Source organism: Engystomops pustulosus, chromosome 3, assembly GCF_040894005.1.
Source record: "Engystomops pustulosus chromosome 3, aEngPut4.maternal, whole genome shotgun sequence".
NCBI lineage: Eukaryota > Metazoa > Chordata > Amphibia > Anura > Leptodactylidae > Engystomops > Engystomops pustulosus.
Genome location: NC_092413.1, coordinates 127,659,492 through 127,681,564, shown reverse-complemented (window position 1 = coordinate 127,681,564; position 22,073 = coordinate 127,659,492). Strand labels below are relative to the sequence as shown.

The window sequence follows — 22,073 nt, the reverse complement described above, 5'->3', positions numbered from 1 at the left end:
ACAGAGGACCTTTCTTCCAGTAGAAAAGATAGAGAAGATAAGACTCCTAGTGCTAGAGGTAAAGCAAAATCCCCTGATTTCCTTAAGAAAGGGTATGTCTCTTCTAGGTCTTTTTTTCATCCGCCATCCCTGCTGTTCCTTGGGCTCAGTTCCACTCAAGGAGTCTACAGAATTTTCTTCTGGAGAAGTGGGACAGGGATCGGGCCTCCTTAGAAGTAAAAATTCTCCTCCCCCAAAGAATCTTAAACTCCCTAGATTGGTGGTTAAACGTAACAAATCTAGAGGTTGGTCTTCCCTGGAACCCCAGTCAGGACAGGTTAATCACTACGGATGCCAGTCCGTGGGGGTGGGGGGCCCACATGGAGAATCAGTATTTTCAGGGCATTTGGGAAGTGACAGAAAGGGACCTGTCATCAAACAAAAAAGAACTATTAGCAGTCTTAAAAGCCCTGACGCAAGCACTTCCTCTGTTACAGGGACATGGGGTGGCCGTGATGTCAGACAACACTACAACCGTTGCCTATATCAACAAACAGGGCGGCACAAGAAGTTCAGGCCTCATGCTCATAGCCACTCAGATCCTAACCCTGGCAGAGACCTTTTTTACATCTCTAAAAGGAATTCACATAAGAGGTGTAGAGAATGTTTCGGCAGATTTTTTAAGTCGAGAGACCCTATATCAAGGGGAATGGGAACTGAATCAGTCAGTATTTCGGAAGATAGTCGGGCTCTGGGGGATGCCTCTGATAGATCTTTTCGCCACAAAGAAAAATCGCAAGGTAGAAAGATTTTTTTCCCTCAACAGGGCAGACCTTCCCTTAGCTGTGGACGCCTTTTCTCAAAAGTGGGACAGTCCTCTTCTTTATGCCTTCCCCCCCATGATCCTCCTGCCCAGGATTATTAGGAAGATAAGACAGGACAGGGCGAAAGTAATTTTGATAGCTCCCTTTTGGCCTCGTCGGGCATGGTTCTCAAGTTTAAGGGAGCTGTCAGTAGCCGATCCCTGGGTGCTTCCGGAATCCAGGAAATTATTGTCGCAGGGGCCGATCCTCCATCCAGAGATAAAAGCCCTGCATCTGACGGCATGGCTATTGAGAGGATGATTCTCCAAAAGCAAGGTTTGTCTCGTGAGGTGATTTCCACTCTACAGAAGAGTAGGAAACCAGTTACGTATAGGATCTATCATAGGATTTGGGAGGCTTACTTTTCCTTCTCTGGTCAGGTCCCACAGCGGTTGGCTCAGCCTAATGTTAGTAAGATTCTTGAGTTCCTACAAAAAGGTCTAGAGAAGGGTCTCAAGCCGGCTACTCTTAAGGTTCAGGTGTCAGCTCTAGGAGCCTTATTTGATCAAGAGTTAGCCAAACATCCCTGGATTTCCAGATTTATTAGGGCAGCAGGTAGAATTCGGCCCACAATTAGGAGAAAGAATAAGGGGAACAAAGCATCTTCCACAGCCATCGCTAGATGGATTAAAGTGACTATTCAGATGGCCTATGAGATTGCGGAAATTCCTGTTCCGGTCGGCATCCGGGCCCATTCGACTAGATCATTAGCTACATCATGGGCCAAGTGTAGGGATGCTACGCTGGAACAGATTTGCCAGGCGGCCACCTGGTCTACCCCGCACACTTTCCTAAAACACTATAGGGTGGATGTGATGGGTTCTTCTTCTCTTTCATTTGGAAGGAAAGTCTTATCCTCTATTATCCCCCCCTAATTGTTTGTATTTTCTCTGCAATTCTCTCTGGTGGTGCCGTCGTGATGAAGGGGAAAACAATGAATTACTCTTACCGGTAATGTTGTTTCCTCAAGTCACGACGGCACCTGGTATTCCCACCCGGGTGTTACTTTTTTGTGTGGTTTGGTTCACGGGTGTCGCAAAAAAAAAAAAAAAAAAATTATAAATAAAAAGAGACATGAAGAAGATATATATATATGCCGAATGAATATGTGTATATGTTTTGTCTACTAACTAAACGGCTCTTCCAAGAAATTCTCTGTAACCTAACTGAAGTGGAGTAGGAGGAGCCTCTTTTTATGCTCAGGTTTCCTGTCCTTGGAGGGCGGATCCCTATCTCTCTGGTGGTGCCGTCGTGACTTGAGGAAACAACATTACCGGTAAGAGTAATTCATTGTTTTCTGAACCCAAGATGCCTTATTTACCTGGATGAACAGTATCAACTTGGCCTGAAAACCATGAATATCATTCTTGGGAGCTCACATGAATCTGAGATCTACCTTTAAATGCATATATAATCAGTTGGATTGGCAAGTGATGGGTCTACTTGCTTTTATATTATCTTAAAGGACATCTATAACCAGGATGAAGGATTGTAAACAAAGCACACTGACATACTGGTGTGTGCACCCTCACAGGATACACACATTTTTTTTTTTTTTTTTTTTTAAATATATCTTCTTATGCCCATGTTTTAAAAAGAAAAAAGGCTTTATAATTATGCTTATGAGCCTTTGGGGCTCCATAGTTAAGTGAGCCCGGAGCCCCTCGGGCTCTTTTGCATATTTTTAAAGCCTTTTTTGTAAAAACAAGGGCACAAGAGGTTTAAAAAAAAAAACAGTGCCTCCTGTCTGATGTAGGTGTGTTTAGTTTACATCGGTTTGTGGCCCTGTCGACCATAAAGAAGAAGAAAAGCAAATAAGAACGGAATAGCCTTTTTAGAATTCCCATGAAATGTTGAGTTGATAATTAAGGGAGGGGGTTCCTGCACTGTCGTGTGTATATTAGGGTTGCACGATGCATCGAAAGCTTGCTACTTGTGCGATAGTTTCAAAGTCAGAACGGTTCAATATCAGGTTTCTATCACTTGCGCTACTGAAAGACTTCTACTGTACAGACTCCTAGCAGCTGTTTGCAGGGGATTCCCCAGAGGAGACAACACTTAGGGAATCCTTTCAATAGATTTCTGAGGTTAGCAATAGAGCAGGGACCAGGTCATCGAGGAAATATCACCATCTGTCCATATATGGTGTGTCTACATCTCCCAGGGCTTTTCCAGACACAAGGCTCTAAATTAATAAATTATTTTTTTTTTTTTGCCCAGCCCGGGATGTGGCCTCTATCCACCAGGCTATGGTCTTACTGGTTGTCAACGTGAGGATTATATGTAACTAAGAGCTTCACCGTTATCCTGTGACACGAGCTCCATGCATTGGTATATAGAGATACAGCTTCTCAGAGATCTCTTTATATCATCACATTATTATTACTAAGCATATAATACAGTTAAATTATTAAAAATTTATAAGACAAAAAAATAAGGGCCTGTCTGCAGTGCACCTGCAAAGAATGAGGACGTGATGTCTGTGTTAGTTCCATATTGTATTTGTCCATAAGCCATCCATTTTTTTTTTTTTTTTCAAAAATGCAAAAAATGATGGGTTTCTAATCTACTTCTTGCCCTGCCCAGTTGGATGCCTAGTAATATTTGAGAAAACACTCTGCATACGATGACATGCATGTTTATATATACTTTCAATGTTATAATTGCACATTCAAATTTGCTTGATCTCTATTAGTAACTAATTTACCGATAAGATTTACAGAAATTGATACCATTTTTTTCCTCATTTAGGTGGGCACAATTAATTATATGCCTCCAGAGGCCATCAAGGATACAACATCTTTTGGAGATAATGGGAGGCCTAGATCAAAGGTAAAATGTTACATTTCTGTCTGCTTTGCATTTATAACTGAAACTTAGATGCTAGTTCTGTAATAATAGACCTTGTATCGCTCATAAATCTAAATGCAAAGTGTCAACCATAGCTATTAACTTGAAATGTCTCATTTTAACATATTAATGAATGGTGCAATGGAAGGCATCTAAAAAGGATGATGGCGGTATCTTTACCCATGAATATCCCTTAGCATGGGCTTTATTGGAAAACAAATCAGTTCAATGTAAATAAGGGTTCAAACCAATTTCACGGTGTGACTAATTTTATGTAAAATTGAAATAGACAGAAGTGTGACTGTCACTTTCCTGACAATATGCATTCAATTTTGTTACCATGCAAAAGATGGCAACTTAAATGTAGTTCTAATATGAAATTGTGCATTAAACGATTGAAAGTGGTCCATTTTATATGCTTGGAGGAATTTTATAACCTGATGGTAGTTGTTGGCACAGTTCCATATTAAGCCTATTTGGCTAAATAAATTCCAAGTTAAGCACATGGCAACATTTTATCCCGATGATGCTCTCCGTATATAATGTGTGAAAGGGCTGCAGTATGACACTTTAGGCTCATTCACACAACAGATATATATTTATTATAAAAATTGCTAATTTTTATATTTCACTAAACTTATAGCTCTTATGAAACCAGCCTAAGGGTCAAGGCTACATTATATGCACTTCTGTTTGCCGGCCTATAGATGACACTCATCTTCAAACAGTTGAGTATATATATATCAGGATGCATTCGTGTTGCTTGTAACTTAAATGCAAAACTGCATGTACTGTATTTTGCAACATTGTGGAAAGTTAATAGCCTTTTGTATTAGGCTTTTATTTATTTGCAAAGATTACCCAACAATCATTCCCATAAGCATGACCTCTTTACCATTACATACAATGAATAAATGTTTTTTATTATTTTCTAGATAAGTCCAAAGGGAGATGTGTGGTCTCTGGGATGCATACTTTACTGCATGACCTATGGGAAGACTCCATTCCAGCATATAACTAATCAGATCACAAAGCTACATGCCATTTTGGACCCCAGCTATGAAATCGAGATACCAGATATTCCAGAGAAGGATCTTCAGGATGTTCTCAGAGTAAGAGAAGGCAATTTCTGTTTGTCATGTAAATCAACCACTTAAGGGATGTGTGCTCAATGTTTAGAAGTTCTGAGGCTCCATATATAGTGGATGTTTGCTGCATTATGCGGACAAGGGCCTAATACATATCCCCTGAATTGCCAATGTATGGCAATACAGTAGCATTGCACTATACTGTTTTTGAGATCAGCTGCCCTATGGTTCAAGCGCCCAAGGGCCTAAATAAAAAAAAATGCCCTTTTGCCACACACAAAAATTTGGACTCCTAAATGATGAATTTATATATAATGTGTGAGTTGGCCACCTTTAAATTTCCTGTACTTAAAGTTACAGTTTGGGTAACTATTAAATATTATGTACTGCTCTCTATATTTGGAAAAAGAAGCACATGGTTCAGAAATGTTTTGCCTAATAAGCTGCCATCCCTATGCATAAAATGTTCAGAGATGGAGGGTCATTTGAACCTAGATGTCCATGACTAATCTATTTTTTAGGATCTTATGATACTATTCATGAATTCAAGATAATTGAAATTATGGGCTGGGCAGCACCATGTATACTCGTGAAAGGTGGGGGCAGCAGACTGGCTACATACTGGGGAGGGGGGGGGGCGCAGGCTGGCTATATACTTGGGGGGGGGGGCAGCAGGTTAGCTATATACTTGGGGGGGGGGCAGCACGTTGGCTATATACTTGGGGGGCGGGGGCAGCAGGTTGGCTATATACTTGGGGGGGGCAGCAGGTTGGCTATATACTTGGGGGGGGGGGCAGCAGGTTGGCTATATACTTGGGGGGGCGGGCAGCAGGTTGGCTATATACTTGGGGGGGGGGGGGCAGCAGGCTGGCTATATATTGGGGGGAGGCTGTGACTAATGCTTTTCCCACTTGAGTCAATAGGTTTTCAGTTTTTTATGTTAAAATTGGGCACCTCGGCTTATACTTTGGTCAGCTTATACTCGAGTATATACCGTATATATAAAAAAATGTAAGGTAAAGTGGCCAACCCTTTTAACATGAAAACCATTACTACCTCTGCTTAAATAGACAATTTCCGCAGCTATAATCATGCATTGGCAAGGGGTTTACAATCCTTTTTACATCTGAGAAAAGCAGAGTCATTCTTTAAAGGGTGGCACTGCAAAAGCATCAACTACTAAAGTGCACCACAACCTCTCAAAAAATGCAGGCCCCAGACAATGTTGTAATGGTAACTGTGAACTAATGGTTATTATCAGTGATATGTACACAGAGAAATGAAGAGTAGATGGACATCACATCTGCCCTGCTGCTTCTCGGCCCCCTCTGCATAGGTAATTCCTATGACAGTTCTTGCATGACTTTTTGGCTTTTTTACTTTCAAACAATAACTTATATAAAACTTTGCCTGGCTCCCTGCCTGGTCGCCCCCTGGGCCTGTTCATCCTTGCTCAAAGTATGTGCCCCCCTTTCATTACATTGCTCCTTACCTCCGCCTCCCTGCATATGTCACGGACCGAGCAAGCGATTCTATCGCTTGCCCTGTCAGCATCAGATTGCGGACATGCCAAGATAGGAGTGGAGAAGCGCCTGCGATCCCCACTCTATCTGCGCATGTGCCAGGTTCAGCACAGGGTTGACAGTAAGACGGATGCTGGTATGCAAACTTCGTAGCAAGCTGCATAACGGCCACACTGCCTAGCAACCCTGTGCTCAATGAGTTGCATGAACAAGTCTGCGAGAGGATGCAGGGAGGTGGAGGCAAGAAGTAGTGTAGTGGAGGAAGGTGGGATTTTAAGTCCAAATTGAGGAGGACGAGCTGTTTGTGGAGGAGGCATGCTTACTTTGAGCAAGGATGACCACGCCCAGGGGACAAACAGGCAGGGAGCCAGGTAAAGTTTTATAAAAGTTATTTATTGAAAGAAAAATTTGTGAATAGACTGCTATGATACTAGGTTCTGTTGTTTATTTCCTATTTCTAGAATCTCTCCTGCTTGGATTATACAAACTGTACCATACAAATGTGGAAAATTCATGTTTCATCTGTAAATGAAAATTCGGGTTCCCATTTTAGATTTGATTTTTTTTTTGTTTGTTTGTTTGTTTCTTGCAAAGAAATGTTTGGTGAGAAATCCTAGAGAACGAATCTCCATTGCAGAGCTGCTAACTCACCCATATGTTCAGATACAGCCTCACGCTAACAAAGGTATGTTGAGGATTTATGCAATTTTAGTTTTTTTTTTAGACCTGTTTCTGGCATTGTAGCTTGCTGTAACCTCTCCTCTGTTTGCCCCTTTTACCCGTCATTGGAAAAGTGCCCTGGGAACAGTAAATGGTTGTTAGTAAGGGTGGTTAATATGTAAAGGGCCATATTTAATGGTTAACATTCTGCAGATATTGAAATAACAGGTTTTACTTGTTACTATTATGCACTCAGCCAGCTCTGGGAAATGGGGTGTCATTTGTCTAACTGTTTAGTGTAAACTGTAAGTGTTAACCAGGCACCTTGAATGCTTAGTGGTAATTATAAAAAAGGCTACAGAAAACCCTCTGGTTGTGGCAGTGCCGGGTACTCGTAGCAACTTAGTCCCAATCAAAGCGATAAAACGCAGCTGCAGTACCAGGCACAGCCACATGTACAGTGTTGTGCCAGTGTAAGCAATGCTGGTAGCACAACAGCCCTTTAATGTCTGAAGCCAAAATGACCGTTTAAATAAAGAGGACCTGTCACCCATAAATTGGGTGACTAAAGTAAGCAGCTCCTAGTGCTTAAACAAACTCCACAGTATTAGAATGATAGCATTACCAGAAAACCTCCGGTAACGCTATCTAACACTGCTGTGAAGTACAATGTAAACTCAGGACCGCTCGATAAGCAATCGGATATGACGGTCTAGTAGGTAACTCTCTTATACAGGAGATGATCAATACGCATGGTACAAAGGCCTGGAAGTTTGGTATTACACTTTATTATTCTATTGAATTCCCTACCCTGGACTGACTAACCCTTTTCTTGGCATAGTGGTGGAATAAAGGGGGAAATAATCACAATTCCTGGTGGTCGTATGCGAGAAAACCGCTGTACTAGTCCTGATACATGTCCAGAACACTAGTGACTGTCTCTCTGCTGTCTCTAACATCATGTCCTCTCTCTTCTTGAAACTTAATCTTTCTAAGACCGAACTTCTTGTCTTTCCACCATCCATTAATAGAGCCTATCCTAACCTCTCCATATCAGTCTGTGGGGTCACCATAACCCCAAAGCAGCAGGCCCGCTGTCTTGGGGTTGTGTTGGATTCCGACCTCTCCTTTGAGCCACACATTCTCGCTCTTGCCGGATGCATCTCAGAAACATCTCCAGAATCCGACCGTTTCTCACATTTGAAACCTGTAAAATGCTAACTGTTGCTCTGATTCACTCTCGACTAGACTACTGTAACTCTCTACTAACCGGTCTTCCACTCACCAAACTCTCTCCTCTCCAATCGATTCTTAATGCAGCAGCCAGGCTCGTCTTTCAGACTAAACGCTACACGGATGCCTCCAGTTCATGCCAGTCACTGCACTGGCTGCCAGTTTCCTTTCGAATACAGTTTAAAATAATAACCCTCATCCACAAAGCTCTGAATAATGCTACACCTTCCTACCTCTCCTCTCTTATCTCAGTTTATCGCCCAACTCGTGCTCTTAGATCTGCCAGTGATCTTAGATTAACCTCTAACCTAGTGCGGACCTCCCACTCGCGTCTCCAAGACTTCTCTAGAGCTGCACCAATTCTATGGAATGCTCTGCCCCGGACTATCAGACTAATACCTAACCTCCAAAGTTTCAAACGTGCTCTTAAAACCCATTTCTTTAGGCAAGCCTATAACACTCATTAACTGCATGAAGTTTTAACTCTTCTACTAACCCGTCCTGTGTCGTCCTCCCATCTGTTATCCAGCAACCAACAGGCACCAGACTTCTCTGCAGTCCCATTCACCCTGGACCTGGTATATAAGATGACGGCTGAGTGGTTCAAGCGACAGCAATTCCATTTATTATATTTTGTTCTATTCCCTAAGAAGAATGGCTTGACCATTAAATATTCTTTTACCTCGTGGTACCCCATCATCCTCATAAACCGTAAGCTCTGGCGAGCAGGGACCTCACTCCTGTTGTTCCATACAAATGTTGTGCTCTGCCATGTTATATTATATTTGTATTTGTTTCCTATGATTTGTAAAGCGCTACGGAATATGATGGCGCTATATATATAAAGATTATTATAATATATATATATATATATATATATATATATATATATATATATATATATATATATATATATATATGTCCCTCTGCGGCTGCATGTAACTTTCTCTCTCTTTACACTAACCCTCTCTGCTTATTCCACCTGTCTGTTATCCCTCAGCGCTTGCGAACATTATGCATGTAAAAAAATCACTGGGCCATTGTACAAGTACTGCCACTTCATAGACTGTAAGCCCTTGCGAGCAGGGCTCTCATTTCATCTGAACATGTTTTAACCCTGTAATGTCTTATTATGTTTATGTCCCTCCATGATCTATAAAGTGCTGTGGAATATAAATATAGATATTATTTTAATATACATTATTAGTTACAGAAGAACAAGTACAGAAGGGAACTACAGAGGAAATGAAGCGTATTCTGGGCCAGCTCATTGGACTAAATTCGCCTAATTCAATCTGCAGAGCTGCAAAGGTGAGCACGTAGTGTACAATAGTGTCATCTAGTTATACAAATGTGAATCGTATATATTGTCTTATTGGTGAAGCTTTATTAACCTTTTGTAACATCCCAAGGTCTTCTCCTTATCAGTCACACAGGATTTCCCCATACATTCCTGACTGCTATCATATTAGTACAGCATATTCCAAGGGATGGTGTCAACACTGCATTGTAAACTTTTATAACCAGTGATTCATTGGATGGATACACTCTTTCCTTCACTTTTACTGCTGTCAGGGCCATGTGTCCATAGTGATTAACAACCTTCCCGGGAGATTATTTCACTTGGGGGTTAGGTCCAGGAAAACTTCTAAGTTCTGCAAGAAATAACAGCCCAAGACTTGTCTGTTTCAGTAAATTATATTTTCATTTTCAGGGATTTGCTTATAAACCCACATCAACAGTATAGGTGGTAAATGTATTATTGCTGGTTCTGTCCTCTGTTCTGTTATTTTTCTTATAACTGTAGTGAATAATGGACAATTAAAATGATAATATGTTTGTTATTACATGGCGTGTACCTTTATGCGTCACATATTACTTTTTATCCATGACACTGTGATCTATGTCTGTGCTGTTGCCCTCGGGTTACTACTGACTGTTGTAGGGTGAGGTTGTGGAATTTTTTTGTGTGTGTGTTTTTGTTTTTTAAATTCAGTTTTTTTCTGCTTTCAGAGTTTATATGATCAATGTAACAGTGGCAAAAGTTTGGATTTATCCACAATAAGCAAACAGACGAACCAAGGCACATGGACAATGAAATGATCTGTCTCCCAAAACAAAAAAGACTTTAGATGTAAATTTTTACGGTGAATGAAAGCCTACAGTGCATAGCCCCAGCATGTGTAACCACTTTGACCATTTGGTTGCTTTTTGCATCCATCAATTTATTTGCTGTAACCACTTTGAACAAAGGAATAAATCTGCATTGTGCATATATATTCTATCTTCTTCTAGAACGGAGTTCTTGTAAATGCATATTGACCACACACCAGATGAGCAGCAGCATCTATCAAGTTTTTTGGTTGCTTATCTTACCCATATCAAGTTCTGTTATGATGGCGCCCGGTATAATTTCAACACGTAAATGAGGAGCAAGAGTGACCCTGTGTATCACAAAAATATCTAGCAGTCCTGTATTAAATTGACATCAATGCTTGTCTACCATGATTGGATTTGACTATTATGTGCGCATAGACTTAAAATGCCTAGTAGGGTTTTTCTAATTCTTAATACACAGACTTTTCATACATGTAGAATTCTATGCTTTATCTGCCCACAGCTTGAAATGTATGTTATTGGAATGCCTAGCCTTTATTAATAAGAACACTAAACGGATCTTGCCCCCCACACAAATACCTAAAGCAAATGTGATTTTATTAGGAGATTTTCAATAAAATTACATTATATACAAGGCACTCTTCATTTCCATCTATAAAACGAAACTTAATTGTAAATGGCCTTAAATAGAAGTATCCAACATATGTGTATCTAGAGCTCCCATGAAGACTTGTGTGGTCTGATCCTGTAACTTTTCACTGTTTGTAAACTTGAAGAGGTGGCAACGAATAAGTCTGTATAGAATCCTAAAGATAAAAACTAAGGTGGCCAATACTATACTAACTATCTAGCGGCCTAAAGCTAATTTAATCTAATTTTGGTAAGGACTTATATTTTTCATTAGCACAAAAAAGCAAAACCATTTAGGAGCTTCATTTCGTATCACTTCTGCATAGTGTCAGACCTGAGCTTTTTTTCTGTGCTTTTAACCAAGTTATTTCTACACACAGAACGCTGCAAAGACTTGCACCTCTTCTGTGTGTTAGCCCTCTCCTGGTTCTGTCTCAAAATAACTGACGACAAAAACTAGATGTGAACTGGGCCAAGATGTGTTGTAGTGATTGGTTTCACTTTCCATGTTGTAGTTGAATACATTCATCATGAATCCAAATATAAATTTCTTTGGAGGATTTGTATTTGGTAGTTGATGTAAACTAATACATTTTAATGCACTTTTGTATATAATTTTTTTTCCCTCTTCTTTAACCTTTGTGTTTGTCCAGTTCGGTAACCACACCTTTTTCTTTCCACTGCATGATGTACATATTTTTAATGTTTTATAAAATGTTATAAAACCAAGTTTACTTCTGTGATTGTGACATGAAAAACAGTCTGGTGTTCATACTGAAATCATTAAATAATATTGTGAAATGAATTGTGTGATCGTATTCTTTGTGATAACAATGTTTAGAAATATCTGCAAGGATTTCAAATCTATATATCACCTTCCGCCTTGTAGAGCTGCACTTTTACAATTATTTTCCTTAAATCCCTTCCTCCTCCAATCCCTTCCTTTCCTTGGTTGAAGTGGATGGACATGTGTTTATTTTTTAACTGTATAAACTATGATACTATAATTAAACTTGCCGCAACAGCCAAGAAATCATCATAATTTAGAGGGAATTGGTAACCACGATTTACCTCCCAAACTGTTACGTGGGGCTATGATCACACCTACCTTTTTGTTTTTATTTTCCAGATTCTCCTTTTGTGCTATACAAAACGCCAAAATGGAAAGACTTCTGGATTGGGCACCCTAGATGTGCGTGTCATGGTTGCTCCAGCGACCCATGTCCAGAGTTGCAGGTGCACCCGTGTGCTGCTGGAGCATGTCCTCAGCCTCACTCACCTTCCCTCACTCCAGCGGCATCCACCACGCTCTGAAGTGCGTGTCCCCGCGTGTCCTAGGGTGAGCCAATGATTGGTGCTGGCTGGTCACCTGTCCTCATAAATAGCCTGCCCTTTCCCGTGTCCCCTGTCAGATCTTTGTGCTCTGTACCTTTGAGAACGCTATACCCTGTGCGTTTAAATTGATTTCCTGTTGTGACCTTCGATTTCCGTTCCTGATTTAGTTTCTCTGCTGCTACCCCTGACTTTTTGCCTTATCCCCGACTCCAATCCTGTGCCGCCTGACTACGACTCCATCTCTGCCTTCCAATTTTGTACTTTGCTCGCGGTGGTGGCCAAAGCAAAGTCACGCCTGTGGAGTGACCTAGTGGTATCCAGCTGCAGCAAGTCCAACCCGCTTTGGGTCATGCTCTGGTGGATACCAGAATCCACTCCCAGGTGTCGGCTTTCGTCATTGTCCGCAGTGATTCAGTGGGTCCACTACCTCACAGTAAGATCCAGCTATCCCGTCAGGGTTCTGCTTCCTGAACTGGCTTATGCTGCCACCATCATGGCCCAGCAGATTGCTGTGCAGGTCCAGCAACTTGGTCAGCTCACCACCATCTTAGAGCAGTTGTTGGCTACCCAGCAGAAGAGTCCAGTTCCTGTGGCATCTCCCACTACTGCAGCTACACTGTCTTCTGCAGAACCCAGACTGTGACTATTCATGCCCTTAAAGTATGACAGAGTTATGCAGGGGATTTATCAGCTAGTGCTCCTTGCACATTGATTTGGTGCCTTCACAGTTCGCTACAGAATGTTCTAAGGTGGCTTTCATGATCAGTCTTCTCTCCAGAAAAGTCCTGGCATGGGCCGGGGTGGTATGATCCCTGCTAACCTCAACGCATTCCTTGCTGAATTCCCTTCCGTCTTCAAGGAACCAGCCAGGCCGTCATCTGTTGAAACTGCTAACCCTGAACTTGTGCTAAGGAGACTTGTCTGTTGGTAACTACGGGGTTCAATTCCACACTCAGCTTCCGAGCTTTATTGGAATAAAGCAGCCCTGGGCGCCACCTTTTAAAGAAGGATTGGCTGGTCAAATCAAAGACGCCCTGTCTGCACAGGATCTGCCATCTTCTCTGAGTGGTCTCCCCTTTGGCTACTTGGATATACATCAGGTTCTCAGAGCGTCTGGAAGAGCAGCGTCTTGAACAAGCACAGATCACGATCAGTCGACTGCCCCATTTGGCACCAGTTTTCCAAAGGCCACCCAACAGCCTTTCCTTGTCTGCTCCAGAAGAGGCCATGCATGTGGATAAAACTCCTCTGACTCCCCAGAAAAACTCCAGACGACAAGAGAATTTGTCTCTGTTGTGCCAACCCAGAGCGCTTTCTTGTGACTTGTCCTCTCCATCCACGGCATCTGGGCAACGCACGCACCTAGGGTTTCTGGGAAGAGCATCCATAAATGAGAACAAAGCTTCTCCACATCCAAATATCCGTGTTCTACTCATCTCTTGGTCAGGTAGCCAGTTTCAAGCTTCAGCCTTCCTGGATTCAGGCTCTGCAGGAAACTTTATGAATGCTGCCTTGGTCTCCCAGCATCCTCTTCCTGTGGTCCGTTTTGAGAAGCCGATGGCCCATCTCCGTCAGTGGGCAAATCCTCTGTGGTCCGCTACCGCACCAGGCCTCTGTCTGCAAGTCGGGGTAATGCACAAAAAATTACTCCGGTCCACATGTTCCATCCTTCTGGGTCTTCCGTAGTTGAAGCACCACGTAACCATGCTCAACTGGCAGACGGGGGAAGTTCTTTGTTGGGGACCCAAATGCCAGTCACGCTGTTTGGTGATACCTCATCCTGTAACCACCACGACTTCTCCAGAGTCCTCCAAGCCTCTGGAGACTCTGCCACCACACCGTCCCTACGACTGCCTTATAGACCTGTGACCGGGCACGTCTCCACCGTGTCAGATGTATCCACTGTCAGTGTTTGAAACCATGGCTATGTCAGCTTATGTGAGGGATAAATCTGCAGAAGGGTTTCATACGCAATTCCTCTTCCCTAGCCAGTGCTCGGTTATTCTTTGTGGCCTGGAAGGATGGTTCTCTTTGTCCATGTATTGACTATTGCGGCCTTATGGTGAAGAACTGCTACCCACTACAGCTGATCACGGAACTCTTTGACCGTCTACGTGGAGCCAAGGTCTTTACCAAATTAGACCTACGGGGGGCGTATAATCTCATCCGTATGTGTGAAGTTAATGAATGAAAGACCACCTTCAATACTCATGATGGGCACTTTGAGTATCTGGTCATGCCATTTGAACTCTGTAATCACCAGACGTATTTCAGTCCCATCAGGCCCATGTCAGTCAAGTTCTCTGGCGCCTAAGGGGCAATGGCCTATATGCCAAGCTCGAGAAGTGCCAGTTCCACCAAAAGAGTCTTCTATTGCTCGGGTATATCAAGGGACTACAGATGGATCCCAGAAAGTTGTCTGGGGTAGTTAAGTGGCCTCGCCCAGTGCAACTTCGTGCTATCCAGAGATTCCTGGGCTTTGCTAATTACTACTGCATTTTTACTCCCTAATGTCTCCCATTGAGTTTCTGACCAAGAAGAACGCCAATCCTAAACTCTGTCCTCTGGTGGCTGAGGAAGTTTTCTCCAAGATGAAGTCTGCCTTTGCCTCTGCTCTCGTCCTCACCCACCATGATACAGAGAAACCATTCCTGTTAGAGGTTGATGGTTCCTTGATTGGTGCTGGATCCATTCTCACCCAGAAAGGGCCCAAAGGTCGAACTCTCACTTGCAGCTTCTTCCCAAAGAAGAGAGAAATTACTCCATAGGGGATTGGGAGCTTGTGGCCATATAGCTTGCTTAATGATTAAGGACATGGTTAGCGGCTGATCTCGATGTATGTCCACTTTTTAATTTTGCCTCAAATAAAATGACCAAGTTTTAATAAAAAGTCAAGTCTCGGTGGATTGAGGCTGGACCATGTCTTTTTCCACCACGTTCCCATGACGGCCCCACCTGGAGGTTGCTCCCTATATCCTGTAGGAACAGGAAGTTACAAGAGGTTAAAAGGCTCCTCCCTAGCACCCAACACCAGTGTCTTCCTGTCCCCAGGGCCGGCTCCAGGTTCTAGTAGGCCCCTGGGCGCCAGTGCCTCAGTGGGCCCCTTTACCATGCCTCCCAAATTCGAGTTAGAGAAAGTGACCCACGGCTCGCTTTTGCCCCCTCCTGTAGCCCCACCCTGCCTGTCCCTACGGGGTATAGGTTGCAAGAGGCTCTCCGATTCGGAAAAATGAACATACTTTTTAATTTTAGCCCGCTTCCACACTCTCTATGTGTTGGGAAAAGGCCATCCCCTTCCCTCCTTTCCCCCTACGGTCGGTTCCCATCCAGCGGTCCCGCGAGACTAATGCTGGGACAGAAACTGAAATAAGGGGGAGAAACATTTATTTCCAAACATTTCTTCTTTTACACCTGAGGTGAGTAGCTTTTATAGGTGCTGGGTGCCTGGTGTCCTCTAGGGGCACGCTAGCGGCACAAAGAAAAAGGGGGAACGTGGCCGTTTTATCCTACCGTGCGCTTTAAGATTTAAGATCTAAGACCTTTAGATGGCGCCGGCGTGTCTCCCCTGAACCGGGTTTCCAGTTAGTAAACCTCCACCTAAAAAAAAACATTTTTTCCTTTCATCCCTCTAGAGAAAATAAAACTCCATTCAGAGGCAAGGGAAAGACGAGTAGATGGAGCTATGCTAAAGGGGGGGAAGGTCGAGGTTACCTCTTTAACCCCGACCAAAAACATAAAAAACAATGACTAACAGGTGGGGGGGAGACTTTCTTATTTTTTAACCAAATGGGAGGAAATCGCCCCGAGTCCCTGGGTTCGTCAGGTTGATCATTCAATCAGGTTACAAAATAGAATTTCTCCACTTACCCGCCAAAAATTTTCAAATTTCCCCCCTCTTTACCAAAAATCAAAATGCCCAACTCTGGACCAACATTCAGCAGCTATGTCGTATGAATGTGATTGTTCCAGTTCAGGAATCAGAAAAAGGGAAAGGCTTTTATTTGTCTCTATTTCTAGTGAAAAAAACTAATGGTTCTTATCGGTTAATTATAAACCTAAAGAAACTGAACAAATTTATCAGTTACAAACGATTCAAGATGGAGTCAGTGAAATCAGCAACACCTCTAATAGGTTTAAATTATTTTCTGTGCACAATAGACCTCAAAGAGGTGTATTATCACATCCCCATTTGACAAAACCATCAAAAATTTCTCAGATTTGCGATACATTCACCAAAAGGAGTAATCCTTCACTTTCAGTTCAGGGCTCTGCCATTTGGAATTTCGTCTGCCCCACGCATCTTCACCAAAATAATGGTGGAAGTGGTGGCCCATCTGAGGATGAGGAACATTGTGATCGTACCATATCTTGACGATCTGCAAAAACAGAGTCCGAATTAAGAGCCCAGCTACAGATTTCCCTGGAGTTTCTTCAGGATCTGGGCTGGATAGTGAATCAAGAAAAATCAAATCTAACTCCGGAATGAACGAAAAAATTCCTAGGAGTAAAATTAGACTCCGTAAAACAAAGCTCTTTCCTACCAGAAGAGAAGATCTTAAAATGAAAACAAACCGTAGGTCTCTTTCAGAGAAAGGGCTTCTCAGATCCTGCAAGTATTCTAAGTCTTTTGGGTCTCCTTACATCCTGCATCCAGTGTGTAGCATGGGCCCAGAATCATATGAGGGTTATGCAAGCCTGGACAATTCGGGTTTGGGACAAAAACCCACTACATCTGGATTGCAGGGTAAGGATTCCTTATCAAGTACAGCATTCTCTCACCTGGTGGAAAAATTCCCAGAACTTAAAAAAGAGGGTTTGGTGGAACCCCTCTCCAATCCTCACTATCCGTACTGACGCAAGTCTAAAGGGTTGGGGAGCAGTACTTCCAGGTCAGCATCTTCAGGGACAATGGGACGAATCCACTCTCTCCAGGTCCTCAAACTTCAGGGAATTAAAAGCAGTCCAAGAGACCCTCAAATCAGTTCCCAAGTCCATAATAGGACAACATGTCAAAATACTGTCCGACAATACAACAACTATAGCATACCTTCACAGACAGGGGGGTACGAAATCAAAAAGCCTGTCTTACCTGTCCAGTCAGATTTTCAAGTGGGCAGAATCCCACCTCCTTTCCCTCTCGGCAGTTCGCCTCAAAGGGACGGAAAATATAGAGACAGACTTTCTGAACAGATTCAATTTAAGACCCAAACAAATGGTCTCTATACCCGGAAACCTTCATAGAGATCTGTTCTCTTTGGGGGACTCCTGCATTAGATCTATATGCAACTCACCAAAACAAGAAAACGGCCCACTTCTTTTCCCTAGATCCCAAGGGCTCTCCATCAGGCCTGGACGCCTTCAGCCAACCATGGGGAACAGGTCTAGTTTATGCCTTTCCCCCTATATCTTTGATTCCCAGGGTACTACAAAAATTATGGACCGAACAGGCTTTACTGATTCTTATTGCTCCTTACTGGCCGAAAAGAAGCTGGTTTCGGGTAGTTCAGAAACTGTCTATAGTCACCCCCTTTCCTCTTCCCTTCCGTTAGGATCTTCTTACACAGGGTCCATTATGTCACCAGAGCATACATCAGTTAAAACTCACAGCCTGGATCCTGAGAGGACGTTCTTGACAACCAGGGGCCTATCTAGCGAAGTAATCACTACCATTAAAGCAAGTAGAAAACCGGTAACCAACGCCATCTATCTAAAAATTTTGAGAAAATTCTCTTCCTGGTGTGGGGATCATCCTCCCTCTCAGGATTCCCCAAATTGGCACAGATTCTAGACTTTTTACAATCGGGGTTCTCTCTAGGTCTTAGGCCCAGTACCCTAAAGGTCCAAATCTCAGAGCAGAGCGTTTTCTTCAACTTCCCTCTAGCAGACCATCAGTGGGTTAAGAGATTTATCAAGGGTTGTTCTCATATCAGACCGTATATTAAAGATCCGGTGCCCACTTGGGATCTTTCCTTAGTTTTAAACCATCTCACAGGGCCTCCTTTCGAACCTCTAAGTTTCAATGACAGAAAATTCTTACCCTAAAAACCGCTTTTTTGATAGCCATTATGACAGCTAGAAGTCTAGGCGAGATTCAGGCCCTCTCCTGTAAAGATCCTTTCTTAAAAATATTAGAGTACAGAATAGTCCTTAAGCTAGATCCCCTTTTTCTTCCAAAGGTAGTCTCAGATTTCCACTGTACACAGGAAATTGTCCTTCCCTCCTTCTGTTCAAACCCTAGAACAGATTGTGAGAGAAGATGGCAAATCCTAGATGTGAGATTAAGTCTGCTATCATTCTCTGCTATAAGTCCGCAAACATTTCCCTCCCGGAAAATATTAAAGCCCATTCTACTAGAGCTCTGGCAGCCTCATGGGCAGAAAAAAGAGGTGCATCTCTAGAACAGATCTGCCGTGCTGCAACGTGGTCAAGTTCCTCAACCTTTGCAAGACATTACCGCTTGGATATTGCCTCCCAAGGTGATCTGGCGTTTGGCAGAAAAATCCTTCAGGCAGTAGTCCCTCCCTAATAATGGTATGATCTGGTAAGTCTCCAGGTGGGGCCGTCATGGGAACGTGGTGGAAAATATAGAATTAGTCTTACCGGTAATTCGGTTTCCACTAAGTGACCATGACGGCCCCCATTATTTCCCTCCCTCCCTTCCTTCTTGGTAATGGGTCAAAAAATTTTCTATACACTTGCATCCTTCCAGGTGGTACTTTGTTAGACACTGGTGCTGGGTGCTAGGGAGGAGCCTTTTAACCTCTTGTAACTTCCTGTCCATACAGGATATAGGGAGCAACCTCCAGGTGGGGCCGTCATGGTCACTTAGTCGAAACCGAATTACCGGTAAGACTAATTCTATATGTTTTTATCCTGAACTTCATGTGCCCGTAACAAGTTGTCACGTCTCAAACTAGCAGGTCTGCTCCTGCTACTGCCTATACCCAGTTGCCCATGGACTCTGAATCTGCCGGCTCCGCTCCCTTCTTCATTGTTTATAGACAACATCCATGTCCACCTTCTTTGTGTTCCTGCCGTGGAAGAGTCTGTTCAAGATCTTAAGTCCAATCTGGAAGCAGATCTTAAATCTGGAAGCAGACTCAGGCAGACAAACACCGCAGACTCCTTCCGGTCTTCTCTCCGGGTGATAAAGTGTGGCTGTCTTCCAGATATGTCCGTATAAGCTTAGTCTTCCTCCCACCATCCCGAACTCCTTCCACTTCTCCCTACTGAAGCCCTGTCATCCTGAAGCGCTTCTCCCCCTTCTCCCCCTTCTCCTGAGGATGATTCCCCGATGTCTTTGAGGTAAGAGGTCCTGGATATGAAGTTGGTCAGCAGAAAGTAGTTCTTTCTCATCGACTGGAAAGGGTTCGGCCGGAAGGAGAGGTCCCGAAGACAACATCCTGGACCTTGATGTTCTGCGGAAATTCCTTCAGGCCAAAAAGAAGGGGAGGCCGAAGGGGAGGGGGGTACTGCCACGGGTGCTTCTGTGACCCGGGTCACAGGCGTGCCTGTGTGTTGCTGGAGCCTTGCCATAGCCTCACTCGCCTTCCCTCGCTCCAGCGGCGATCCCCGCCTCCTGGGGAGTGCTCGATGGCTCTCTTACATTTAAAGGGCCAGCGGGCCAATGATTGTCCGGCCCCTTCCTGTGTTCCGGATCTTTGTGCCTCATGCCTTTTGAGAAAGCTATACCCTGTGCGTTTAAAGTCATTTCCTGTTGTGACCTTCGATTTCCGCTCCTTTGTTTTTCTGCCGCCAGCCCTGACCTTGTCCCTGATTCTGATCCTGTGTGGCCTGTCCTGACCTCCTGCCTGATCACAACTCTATCTCTGCTTTCCGATTTTATACTTTGCCTTGGCCACCACTGCGAGCGAAGTCGCGCCTGTGGAGCAACCTGGTGGTATCCCACTGCACAAAAAATAAACAGGACATGGAATTGTATATAATTGTATGTAATGAAATTACATTAATATCTAAAAAAACATGGTAAAGATATTCTTTTTAAAGGAAAGGTACTGTGTTTGCATTTATCTCCCGACGAGTAAGCAGATGTGCCGAACATCTGCAATCTATTCTTCACTGTGTTTTTCACTGCGTTTTTCACTTAAATGATCCTGTGTTCACTGTTTTTATTCTATTCTTCACTGTTCTTCACATCTGCTAACTTGTCGGGAGATAATATACGTGCGGAACAGTGAAGAATAGATTGCATATGTTTGCATACATCTGCTAATTTATGAGAAGACATTCTTTTTCAATTAAATAACACATTTTATTCCCGAATCATGGTCCCTTTGAAAAATGCTCGAGTCTCCCATTGACTATAATGGGGCTCGTTATTCGAGACGAGCACTCGAGCATCAGGAAAAGTTTGTCTCGAATAACGAGCACTCGAGCATTTTAGTGCTCGCTCGTCTCTAATCCTGAATTATTTGTTTTGGATAGTGCTTCATATTAACCCCTACGGGACTCAGCCTCTTTTGGCCTTAAGGACGCGTCCCCTTTCTTCAAATCTGGTCAGTGTCACTATAAGTGGTTATAGCTTTGGAACGCTATGAGACATCCAGGGGATTTTGAGATTGTTTTCTCGTGACACATTATACTTCAAATTAGTTTAAAAATTTGGATGAAATCTTTTGGCAAAAATTTGGAAAAATTATTTATTTTCAACGTTCTAAATTCTCTACTTTTGATGCAGATAGTCATAGCACCCAAATAAATTCATAACTTACATTTCCCATATGTCTGGATTATTTTGGATGTTTTTTAAAGATTCCACATATTTTACTAGAATGTTATAAGGCTCAGAATTTAGGTATAATTTTTCATAACATTTTTAAATCACTTTTTAGAGCATTTTTTATAGGGTATTAATTAAAAAATAGCTTTTTTTGGAGCTTTTTTTTTTTTTTTTAAACGGGGTTCACTTTGCGGATCTAATAATGATTCTGTTTTATTATGCAGATTGTTACGGACACAGGGATACCAAATATGTGGGGGGGGGGAGGGTTGTATTTTATTCAATTGTACTGAATAAAAACTAATTTGGAGAAAATCTTGTTCATTTTAGCATCACCATCTTTTCATATGCATAACTTTTTTATTTTTCAAATCTGGTTAAGGGCTTATTTTTGTGAGAAGAGTTGTTCTTTTTAGTGGGCTTATTTTAGAGTGCATAACATTTTTTAAATCACTTTTTAGAGGATTTTTTATAGGGTATTAATTAAAAATGATCTTTTTTCGGAATGTTTTTTGTGTTTTTTTTCTCCGGCGTTTACCGTGCGGGTACAGTAACAATTCTGTTTTATTATACAGATTGTTACGGACGCGGCAATACCAAATATGCAGGGTTTTTTTGTGTTTTTGTGCTTTTTATACTTTATTAATTGTTTTTATGGGAAAGTGACGGGAAAGCACAGGGGATCCGATCCATAGCAGGAACACCCTTACATGCTTGACCGTGGCGTGTAAGGGGTTAACACCCGCGATCAGAGTTGGCACTGATCGCGGGTGTTAGCTGACAGCCGCTGCTTCTGGTGCCGGCTCCGTTCGTGAGCCGGTGCCAGAAGCAGGACGTTATAGCATGTCCCCGTGCGCTTAGCATCTAGCGGCGGGGACGTACTATAACGTCCTGGTGCGCCCAGGGGTTAAACCTTTGTTTCAGAACCTTTGCTTCTTGTCGAAAGGTTGAAATGCAGGAGCAGTTTTTACAGATGCGCTTGATTGTTCGTAAGGTATATTTCGAAGCTACGGTTTGTAATGAGGGAAAATCAAGATAGCTTTTGCCATCTACT

At 42.8% G+C, this 22,073-nt stretch overlaps 1 protein-coding gene across 4 annotated transcripts in view; it reads left to right on the top strand.

Moving 5' to 3' along the window:
• TTK (TTK protein kinase) overlaps positions 1-22,073 on the top strand; it is a 59,032-nt gene that overhangs the window by 20,465 nt on the left and 16,494 nt on the right. For 2 of the 4 annotated variants that reach the window (XM_072142068.1, XM_072142069.1), the window contains exons 18-22: positions 3,594-3,674; positions 4,628-4,804; positions 6,898-6,988; positions 9,404-9,507; positions 10,210-11,749. In XM_072142068.1, coding sequence (XP_071998169.1) covers positions 3,594-3,674; positions 4,628-4,804; positions 6,898-6,988; positions 9,404-9,507; positions 10,210-10,299 — 543 coding nt within the window. In that variant the 3' untranslated portion in view covers positions 10,300-11,749. Of the gene's footprint in view, positions 1-3,593; positions 3,675-4,627; positions 4,805-6,897; positions 6,989-9,403; positions 9,508-10,209; positions 11,750-22,073 lie in introns of those variants that run through there. The other 2 variants (XM_072142067.1, XM_072142070.1) reach the window with 2 other exon arrangements.